Source organism: Epinephelus lanceolatus, chromosome 1 (assembly GCF_041903045.1).
Source record: "Epinephelus lanceolatus isolate andai-2023 chromosome 1, ASM4190304v1, whole genome shotgun sequence".
Lineage (NCBI taxonomy): Eukaryota > Metazoa > Chordata > Actinopteri > Perciformes > Serranidae > Epinephelus > Epinephelus lanceolatus.
Genome location: NC_135734.1, coordinates 25,420,613 through 25,432,019, shown reverse-complemented (window position 1 = coordinate 25,432,019; position 11,407 = coordinate 25,420,613). Strand labels below are relative to the sequence as shown.

Sequence of the window (11,407 nt, the reverse complement as noted above, 5' to 3'; positions counted from 1 at the left end):
TGTTGGTGGAACAGGCAGCTTAGCTAGGAAAGATGGTGACTGTGAGTGGTGGGGATAACGTTACAGGACTACACAAAAAGATAAATGCCTCTGCCCCTGTTAGGAAGTTTTGCCGCATTTAACTATATTTTCAGATGACTTATCCCAACTGCAAAAGCAGTTTATTAGGCATATGATTTGATTCAACACATCATTCACTCCATTCAGCCCACCATTGTGTCGATATCAGCTGCAGCAACAAGTTTAATCGGGTCCTCCAGTGCGCTTATTTTTCTGTCTATTCATTATTCTATGGGCCATAAGTATTTAAACCAGCAAGACCTGTATGCTAATTGCATATTAAACACACAGCATTGTAGGCTAGACAAAGTCATACATGCAACAATAACTTTTATCATCAGTAGCTCAGCTTTTACATTTTTTCTTTTGTTTTTTTTCCCTTTACACAAATACCATTATATGCCGTATACCCCAGTGAAATGTCAGGAAGGTTTAAACGTATAAAGAAATAGATATCGCCCAAGCCTAGTCACTTCACAAAGTGGTTAGTACCAGTTTCGTGTCTGTAAATATTTCTGCGTCCAGCACAAGCTTGATCCCTAACAGAAATGACAGACACGGGATCGCTGTCTCTTTAACAATCTCGAAAAGTCGGTGGTTAGCAATAGCACTTTCCGTTGATAAGCACAACTTCTTGTAGCCATTAATAAGTTCAAACACAAGCAAATGATTTGTGATGATGAATTCACATATCTGATAGGTGTGATTTAAGGGCGCGTCCCTCCTATGTACCTAAATCGTTGGTGAAGTAATCAATCTAATGTAGATTACGAGCAAATTAGCAATGTATCGATGGTATAATATGGATGTCTTCTCAACAATTACTTGAAATAACGTAAAGGTTAGCGTTCCTGTAAGCCCCTGCGATCATTAGTTTCCTCCTCTGGTCCGTTCTGTAGATAAAACAATTAATTAAATGGATGTACTTTTGGAGGTTTTTAAGTGTGCGTGTTTAAAAAAAGAAAACATGGCTCCATTGTATTTGAACTATATATGCATCAGTGTTGTTAAACCTGGGTCTATACTCTATACCCTTGACTCCTGCCATTGATAGATGTACTCTTGTTTTAAACGTCATGTTTAATGTTTAATTGGTTGAATCTGATCTGATTAAGAAATGCAAAACCTGTTAATGATCTTTTTTTGTTTGTTGTTTTGCTTACATGTCTTTTATTGTCAGTGGCATATCATCAGTGGTATACTTTGGGTTGTTTCTGACTTCCTCGCTGCTTCTTGGCAGACATAACCTACTAACTCGGAGTTGTTAGTGAGATGGTGTACTTGCCTACATTTTGACTTTTTAATGATAAACTCTGTGACACCAGACTACAGTGAGTGCTGTATGGATAAGTGAGTATTGTCCAGTCAATTTGTTACACAGAAAACCTCTTTTAATCCCTTGTTTTGACATTGTATCTAGATATTTGGTTGTCTTTATGTATCTGTATGCAGAGGGGATCATGTGAATCAGCCACTGGGGCATAACGTAGTGTTAGGTGATGTATAACCAATGCAAGGGTTATATTTCTATCCCTCAACTGTTCCTAGTTTGACCTTAGTGAGTTTTCCAATGGTGCACACACTTAAAACACTTCAAAACCTCACAACATGGAAAAAATAGAAACATGAGGCAGCAAAGTGAGGGGATACACTGTGTTAGTGGCTGATACAAGATGATCTCTGAGGACCTCTATTTAGATCTCAGTGTTGTTAGTCTCCCTCTTTGTGTGATTTACTGAAAATGTGTATGATCGAATAGTAACATATTAAATATTGACACTGGCCAGCATTTATAAATAATGTATATAAATGTATACCCTTTATATTCTATATGCATATCTAGTTTGTACAATGTAAATAGCAAATTAAAGTTTTAGTCTGATTAAAAGATATAAATGTAATCATTTTCAAAGTGCTTATAAACCTTTTTGTCCTTCAATTCATGTCGATTTTCTTGTATCTCTATATATTTTAATATGTTGCTGGCAGTTACTGTACTGTAAACAATGTTGCAATAAAGATAATGCGGTAACTAAAATCTGATCTCTCATCATCTGTCACATAAGGCCATCAGACACAGGAGACATTTAAGACTTATCTGTATTTTATACTAATCTGTTTTTCAGACCCTCACCTACATTGTGTGAAATACTTGAAAATGTGTATTTAATATGATTAAAAGGCTAAAATGATGTGACCTTGAATTCATAATGCATTATTCAGTGTACTGCAATCTCTTGCGTAGATCGTGTGAGTGAATAAGCAGAATGATAACAGCTTTAGACGAACCACTAAGGTTTTGTTAGCTCTAAGAAGTATATAACCTGAATTTTTAGGCAAATATTTTTCAGCAATAAAAGGACACTGTGATTGTATTTGATTTAATATATTTGATATGTATTATATTTCACAAATGCATATAATTTCACCTAAATGAACAGTGTTGCTTTTTTTGCAAAATGCAAATGGTTTTAACATGAATAAGACTAAGATAATAGCTTATGAAAAGGGAGGGTCAGGACTCAGTCCACAAGGTGACACTATAGAGCTGTGGTAGGCATTGTCAATGGCGGTATGACCACCATGCAGTGTAACAATGTTGGGTTTTTATAGAGCATCTGCTTAAAGTGTAAATTATCCAGTCTGTATTGGGACTATTTGGAGTCTTAGTTTGCCTTCATATTGTCAGAGGCAAATATTGTACATTTTTACCTAAACATATATAACCAACAGTTATAGTTACAAAGGATTTTACGGCTTAAAATTATTTCAAGATCAAATATATCATAAATCATACATCATGAAGTATAAGGTCCAGTGAACATTTGGCGGTTTAGTGGACCTTATACTTCATCCTGCTTAACTTAAGCCTGTTGCCCTCATTCATGTACACTGTTTTTTGCCATTCAGTGGTAGTAAGATCACAATATACTAATCCATGGAAAAAATAAGATGGCAGCCATCTCTGCCAAGTCAGTCAGTCAACCACGACACAAAAGTGGACAAGGTACAAAACCTGATCACATTTAATGGTTGAAACTTGTTTATTTATGATTAATATAAAATATAAAAATAAAGTTAATTAGTTAGTAGCAGTTTATTTCGAGCATGTAAATAGCAAATAAACAAAATAGTCATACCATGGTGGACAAACATAAAGAAAAAAACAGATTACTAAAGGAAGCATGAAAACTGAAAACAACATATAATGATGATTTACATGTCCAAAAAGGAGTGGGAGGAAGTACACATTTATTAATTCCTACCCCTTCTCCCTATATTAATAATAGTCAATTATGTAGCTCCCCATCACTATAAGGTTGTACAATGATTTATTCTCCTAGACCTATTCTAATATATTATATTAATTACCAATAATATTTGTCTTACAGCATGATAGATAATTACAAAAATAGCTAGAAAATAGAAATTCATACACATATACACCCACTGTCAATATGTGCAATAATTTAAATTGTGCAATAACCTTATTTTATCTTTACTGTATATATTCTTTTTATTATCTATTTTAATGCCACTGTATCTGTGTATATTGATTTAGGTTACGACATATATATTTTTGTAAATAATCTTGTTTAGGTTACTATAGGATATATATTTTTGTAAATAATCTTGTTTAGGTTACTATAGGATATATATTTTTGTAAATAATCGTGTTTAGGTTACTTTATTTTGTAAATAATGTTGTTAGATTTTCTTATATTTTCACTTAACATTGCCCTATATGATATATCTTTCTACCCTTGTAAGGAGCACCTGTAACGCCAACAATTTCCCCCCGGGGATCAATGAAGTATTTCTGATTCTGATATACACCTCATATATATTCAAAAATAATCTCATCTTTATATCCTTATCCAATCATGACAGATGTGTTTTGCTTTGTCAAATTATGTATATACACACAAACTATGCACAATTACACAAGCTATGTATAAACACAGACTATGTATATATACATACTCACACATATGGCAATAAATAAATGAATAAATAAAGAGTTGAAATAAAAAACCCTTCTTGTCAAATGCACAGTCTTGAAAGTGAAATTTCCCCTTAAGTTATAACCCTCTTGCCTTTCAGTGAATCATTTCTTAATATTTCCTGGTAGTAAATTGTATTTTTTTGCTTTAAATATTATTGGTACTGTCTGTGCTTCCACAAGATCTCTACATTTTAAGAGTTTTGACTGTAAGAATAATGAATTTGCATGATCCCTACATCCTGTCCCATGAATGATCCGAATTGCTTTCTTTTGCAAAATAATTAATGGATGAATTGTACTTTAAGTAAGTAATATAGGTATGGAAGAGCCAGTGAACAGTATAGACTGTGATTTTACTATTCTCCTCTCAGCTGGGGAATCATATAAGCCCCTGATTTTGCCACTGGGGGCAGTAATTCATATGAAATCCCAGGCAGCTCTTGAAGGAAACAGCATCCCATCTTTGACTACATTTCCCATGAAGCACCGGGAGTGGGCGTTTTTTTTTTCTTCTGGTGAAGGTTGGCCCTGCTGCTGTTGAGTTGGGAGGTGACGGCGCTGTCTCCCTGTTTGTCGGGCGGAGGGGACTTCACGGCTGCTACGGGTGTGGCTTCAAACGTGATAAATCTCAACACGGGGAAAGAATGCGTAACGGCAAAAGGGATTAAAACAAAAAGAGAGATACAGCAGCAAAGATAAACAGCATCTGAAAAGTGTGCGGTAGCTTCACTGGCAGTAGGAATCCGTATGCTCGGTTTTTCAACAGCTGGAATACTTTTTTTTGTGTGAGCTGAACTTCGTGGACCGTTTTCGTGTGTTTTAACCTGTTCCGATGCTTTACCGTAGGAGCTACCGAATTAGCTAAAAGTCACGTCCACAAAAAGTTATTCACGCTTTGTTTTCGGCCGCTGGACAACTTCTCCACTTCTCGTAAAGACACCGCCGATGCTGTCCAACTGACTGAGCAACCAACGTCTGTTTGGGAATTTTAAACGTTAGAAATCCAAGTTCACAAACGCACGAGGAAATCTATGACTGTCGCTCCGTCTCGCGGATGAACGGACTCCGTCACGTTTGTCGCCACTCATCAAAAAGGGAAGTCGCCTTACTCAACTTTCCAACCCTTGTTTTTTAAATACGGGTCTGCCGGACTCCGTCGTTGATATTATTTTTTCCCAGGTGATATTTTCCCACTAAGCAGCAGTCCTGAAGCGCGCACTAGGAACCATGGGTTGTACAGTTAGTCAGGAAGATAAAGCCGCGGCCGAGAGGTCTAAAATGATTGATAAAAACCTGAGAGAAGATGGAGAGAAGGCGGCGAGAGAAGTGAAACTGCTGCTGCTGGGTGAGTAGGCTGTCACACCGCTTGAGACTGACTTGCAAAAGTGCCACATTACAGACGAATTGTGCAACAGCACGAAACCCTTGGCCAATTGTGCAAATATGACACAGGAGCACAACAGAGAAGAAGTCCATTTAGCTAATGCTATTAATAGTAACACATGTCTCTTAAAACTGTGGCCTTCATTCACATCCACACTATTGAAGTGTTTTTTCTCCACACCAGAACACTTGGTTTCACCCACCTCCTGAGGAGACAAACGTGGCAGCAGTTGTGCCACCAGATATGTAGTTAGTGTGAGTGCAGCCCTGTAAACTTGACCTGCCACTGTCTCAAGTTCAGATGTTAAAAAGCAGCATTTCCTGCTGCACTTTGCCTTCATTTCAGCCTCTGCTTATAAGGGTTTGGGGTTGAAACAGCACTCTGGAGCACATGTCTCAGTCCACCAGAGGATCTGTTAAATACAAAACCCATGGGTGCTGAGTGAGAGATCAGAGCAATGTCTGGTTTCTTTTGACAGGGCAGTCAAAATAGGCAGTCTTGCATATTTGTGGTGGTTTCCTCCCATCAGGACTGAACTGAGGGGTCAGACATGGCAGGGTCTGGGTGATCATGAGTGGGGCTGCTGTTTGGATAGAGGGTGAACAGAGGCATACATATACACAACAACTGGCTGAAAATACTGCAATGCATTGAAGACAGAATGACACTTCCCCGGGCTCTTAAGTATCTGCCTGCTTCCTTTGACTGGCTTTATGAATGCTGCATACAGCTAATGGATACATTGCTATTGTCTGCAAAGTCTTTTAATATTGAAGCCGTGCTGGTGGCGTGCCTGTTGGTTTTTATTTCCCATGTCAAGGCTGTAACTATAGTGTATACCAGGATACACACATTTCCTTCAGTATTCAAATATGCTCAAAATGCATGGTGTACTGATTTAAAAGGCAATTTCAGTGTCAATTGATAGGCTGTTATGCTAAATTCCTGTCAGTAGCTATAGCTAGCACACATTAAGCGGACACACATCCACCCAGCAACAAAAATTGGTGCTTACAGACAGTTTAATGTCTTTATTACATTATTTGTGAAGTCTAAGTAAAGTGTCAGTCAATTATGTTGCATTGCATGTGTTATTTGAGACAGCAGTTGCTTTTACCTATGGCATATTTATATAGTAAACTGTATAGATATACGTGAGTTTGACAAATGAAATAGGAAATGAGTTTTCTGCAGATTTGGTCCCCCCCAGTGTTGACTTCATGGCTATGGCTTTGACCCACATGCTCACCCATTTTAGACGATCCTATATTGTTTTCTAGCACCTGCTTTTTTCATGGAGCAAGGATCCACTAAGCTTTAAACCTTTGTTTTGTAACTCAGACACGTGGAAAAAAAGGGCCAGTCTGACTGGCTGCCTAATCAATGCTTGGTATGAATTAAAAGTTGAAACCAGTACATTCCTGCATCAGCAATGTGTTTGAGCTCATGCTCATTGATTTACACTTCAGAAGCTACTCCACTTATTACCTCAAGAGAATCAATGTAGTTTTGAGTGAGTCATTTTGTTAGAATAGACCTGATTTTATTGAAAACACCTTGCCGAACATATGCTCAGGTACAAATGGATATTGATCCTGTGCGCAGAGAAATCTCAGGCAAACTTGAATTACACTTGAAATATTATCATTGTTATTCCGCAGGACTCTCAAATGTACTCTTTCCTTTCTATAGCCTGTATAAATCGGACGTAATTGGGTTATTTTGTTAACCCATTAAGTGACAGGTTGGTGATCACAGAATCACAGAATTGATTGTCACCCTCTTTCCTGACAGAAAACAGAAAATTCAGTTTAAATTGATAGGGAGGACCGTGTTTTTCTCTCCTGGGTCTTTGAAGAGACGGCTGGTTGTTAAGTTGTGCCCCTGGTTAGAAGGCTAATTACATGCTCTGCTCTGTACAGCAGGTCTCATATCAGTAATTACCATCCGGTGCAGTGTGTAGGGGTTGAGAGGAATTATAGGAGAGGTCTGAATCTGAACCGAGGGTTTGTGAATTTGTGCGTAAAGACTCACGTCATGCAAGTAAGACTTTTCCCTTCACTTGTGCATTTTGAGGGGGAAAAAAAGTGTCACGGCATGCAAAGGCTGTTTATACACAAACCTGCAATTTCTTGTGGATTCTGGTCTTGGAAAAGTTAAAGTTAAATTTTCTGAAGGGTAAATGCAGCTGTGCACAAATTAACAAAATTTGATCCGTACGGTTGATTTCGTTCTCCCCTACAATGTCTACATGTTTTTCTTTTTAAGTTAAAGACAGTGTTTCAGTCTAATTGCATTATTCTTTCTTGGAAGATGTAATCTATTACATAAAAGATGCTTTGTTGCAGTTTGTAGTTGTAGCATGATCCATCTATTGAGAGCAGTATGTGTGATGGAGGTGTGACATCCTTCCAGAGGTGCTACATCACACCTCCAGGTATGCTTTTTCAGCACTCCGATCTGATGCCATGGTATCTCTTGGAACAGCTGAGAAAAGTCTCCCTGCTTCCTACATGGCCACACTAGTAAGTGGTCTGTGAAGCCCAGCTTGTAAATTGTGATCCAATGTCCCTCCTAAAGCAAACTCAAGAGACCCTTGAGATGAGGTGAGGGGGTTCAGGATGAAGGATGCCTTGTTGCTACTCAAATGATGAATCTCTTTTTGAATCAGCTCTGAATCAACGCCTTCCTTCAATGAGCAGAGGAAGTCTAACCACAAAAAGCTTAAACAAAATGTTTGCACTTTTATATTTTACCTGATGTAAACAAATTCAATTAGGTATTCCCTTCATGACTACTTTTCTCTAATTATGCCTCACCAAAAAGAAGGCTGTGTCAGGTTGTTTTGTCTTGTTAGTTGTCCCCCAGAGAAAGCCATTAGTTAATGTAGCAGCAAGGACTTCGTACCGTTGAGGCTTAAGCTTTCATTAACAGGAAGCACTCATTCACAGGCATCCCCGCTGATTCTGGTCTTTGATTGGCATTTAATCTCCTCCCCGTCCACAACAAGAATTTCTCTGCTCACTTGAGTTGATTTTCTCTATTCTTTGGCTTACTAACCTTTTTTTCTTTCTTTCAGCTCAGCACAAATGAAAAGTTCCTTTTTGGCAGCATGCTCTGCTTAAACTGTGAGAACAGCAGCCTAGTAGTAGGAAATATCTCTGCATGATTCAGCACACACACACACACACACACACACACACACACACACACACACAGTCTTCTATGTTAATTGTATTGTACATAAACACATTGGCTTAGAGGCTTGATAGGCAGTGCTGTTATGTAAATACTCTGGCGTGGTGAATGCATGCATGCTGCCTCTGGGCACAGTAGAAAGCCACATTTGCCTATAACACAAATATATAGACACGGTACTAAAACCGTCTTCGATGTGTGCGCTCATTAAAGAAGCGTGCCTCACATTTCTGTAGTGGAATACTTCCCTCTCCCCCCACAGCTGTCAGCATGACAGGATCGAGGCGATAAATGATGGAAAATAAAGACAGTTTTATCGGGCTGCGGTGAAAAGATGCTGATCGCGTTCTTAGCGGAAAAACAACTTGGTCTATTTTAAGTCTTAATAACAAGTGATATGGCAGCACTGTCATTCGTGTCCATTGAGGATAGTGGACGTGTTGTTCTTTTATGACATGATATACAAGACGGCACTGCAGTACACATTATAGGCTCCTTTTATGACTTGGTCGTCGCTTCAGTGTTGAATTGGCTCGGATTCCATTACATATCCCCCCGTGGTCACTGCAGTGAAGCCGGCTGCCACATGTAAGGCTGACATACTGTTTAGCCTGCAGCTGGTTTAATTTGTGATCAAAGCATCAAATGGTTAACCTAAAATGAAGGCAGCAATGCTCATGCCATGAAGCAGGGAATGTGCTGTTGATGTTTTCAGGCTAAGAATATAACATCTGTGTGTGGATGTAAACACAAGCTTGTATAACTCTAACATGGTCACCATGACTATTTTTACATTAAGACAGAGGTCATTTTTATGAACCGACATGATTTTTTTTTTTTTTAAACCACAGACGACAGAAAGAACACATGATATGAAACCAGTCATACTCTCTTCCTCTTTTTAATGTGGTCTCTGCAGTGTGCGTGAGGATGCTCCCTCATTAATCTGCATACTTTGCTAAAGCCTTGGTCAGGAAGTAGGGAAATGGACTCCCAGTGAACGCTGACGCAGTTATTGGATGATGTGAGCTCCGACGAAAAAAATCAGGATAGAGCCTACCTAGATAGTGGATATTATGGTAAACTATGAGTGTGTTATACAGATTTCAGAAAGATCTAAAGGTGCTGTAAATCTGTATCTGGGAGATGAAGATATGTGCTGTTCATACCAGCAGCATTAGGTGTGTGTAATAGTAGGAACTGTCACGCGTTTATATTTTGTTCTGGATCATTTAAAGAGGCAACAGATAGGATTTTTTTTTAGCTTGGTGCCACCTAGCGTCAGTGGTGTTGTGTCGCACTGTCGCAAAGACCAAATTGACTGTGGGGATCAGAGATAATCAATAAAATGTAGGCTGTAAAGCCACCGGTATACCTTTATATGTAGAATGAGAAGGGGTGTGGACACTCTAAAATAAATAAATAAATGAGTAAAGAGACAAAGGAACAATTATCAGATTTATCTGAAGAAAAAACAAATAGTAATGCACATAATTATACCAGAATGCACAGTACCAGTACAAACAACTCACAGTAAATTATACCAATATGCACATGTAAACAGTCCCAGTTCTAGAATAAACGGTACCGTATAAAATGATGCGGTCGGTTGGAGCTCAAACTGAATGGGAAACAAAATTCAGTGTTCACTTAGCTGGGCGATGTCCGTTGATAGCTGCCTCCATGAGAACAGAACAGAAGGAAGGGGGGGTGTATCACTGTCCGAGGGCTGCCGTAGAATGGCAGCGAGGATGTCAGCCGACCAACAATTGCTACCCGGTCCCTGGTTTCGGCGATTTGCAATGCTGGCCAGCTAGGAGTTAACTATCATCCAGTACAGTACAGTACAGTCCTCTCTCATCTAGCTAACATTTAGCCATGTTACTTACTGATCCATTAGAAAGAAAGCTAGCTGGGCATCGGTTTTGAAGCCTCTTTGGTCACGGAGCTCCCTCCATCTCTTGAACGCCTGACTGAGGTTTACTCTTGTTTTTCCTCTTCTTTTATCACTTTTAGCTCTTCTTTGCCTCCTCAGACAGAGGAGCTCGTTTTCTTTTGCTAGGCCATTTCTCACTTGTCTCCAAACTTTGTCCGTCTGTCATTATACTCGTGACTCAACTATCTCAAGCCCAACTCCTCATAAGGACTTGCTCCAGTCCCTGATTGGCTGGCCGACCAATTTCACAATACATGATGCGTTTCTTGCCGTAAAGCAGATTTTTTCCGCGAAATTTTGGCACCGGTGGCAGAAGCTTATTGCACAGCTACTAAGTAACCTATGTAAACGCTGATAGTCTGATTTTACTGTGGCCACTACCCTGTTCAACCCACATTATTTTCATAATGCTATATTTAGGAAAAGATGCTATCTGTTGCCTCTTTAACCCATATACACACTACTCTCCCCTTTATCATTTTGCATGAGCCTTATGAGAATAATGCACATATTTTTATTCTTATTTTATAGAAAATATTAGCTGTGTTAGAGAGACAGTTCACTCCATATTCAAAAATTCACATATTTCCTGTTACCTGGAGTGCTGTTTATCAACTTCTCTAAAGTTCTGTCTAACGTCCGTCAAATCTGACATTGCAGTGCAGCATTAACAGTACTTAGATTTGGGAGTTGCAACCTTTTTTTCCTTATTTTTGTAATATATTTTGTCTGAAACTGATTAGTACGACAACCATATATTCATTTTCCTGGAAGTGTTTATCTTGTCTTGCAGTTACTGTCACATGCCTGATCTTTCACCACA

The 11,407-nt window shown here is 38.8% G+C and overlaps 1 protein-coding gene across 1 annotated transcript in view; it reads left to right on the top strand.

The window, feature by feature from the left end:
• The first annotated feature begins 4,564 nt into the window (after positions 1-4,564).
• The window catches only part of LOC117257011 (guanine nucleotide-binding protein G(i) subunit alpha-2), a 74,710-nt gene continuing 67,867 nt past the window's right edge, over positions 4,565-11,407 (top strand). The window contains exon 1 of the mRNA XM_033626806.2: positions 4,565-5,411. Coding sequence (XP_033482697.1) covers positions 5,294-5,411 — 118 coding nt within the window. The 5' untranslated portion in view covers positions 4,565-5,293. The remainder of the gene's footprint in view (positions 5,412-11,407) is intronic.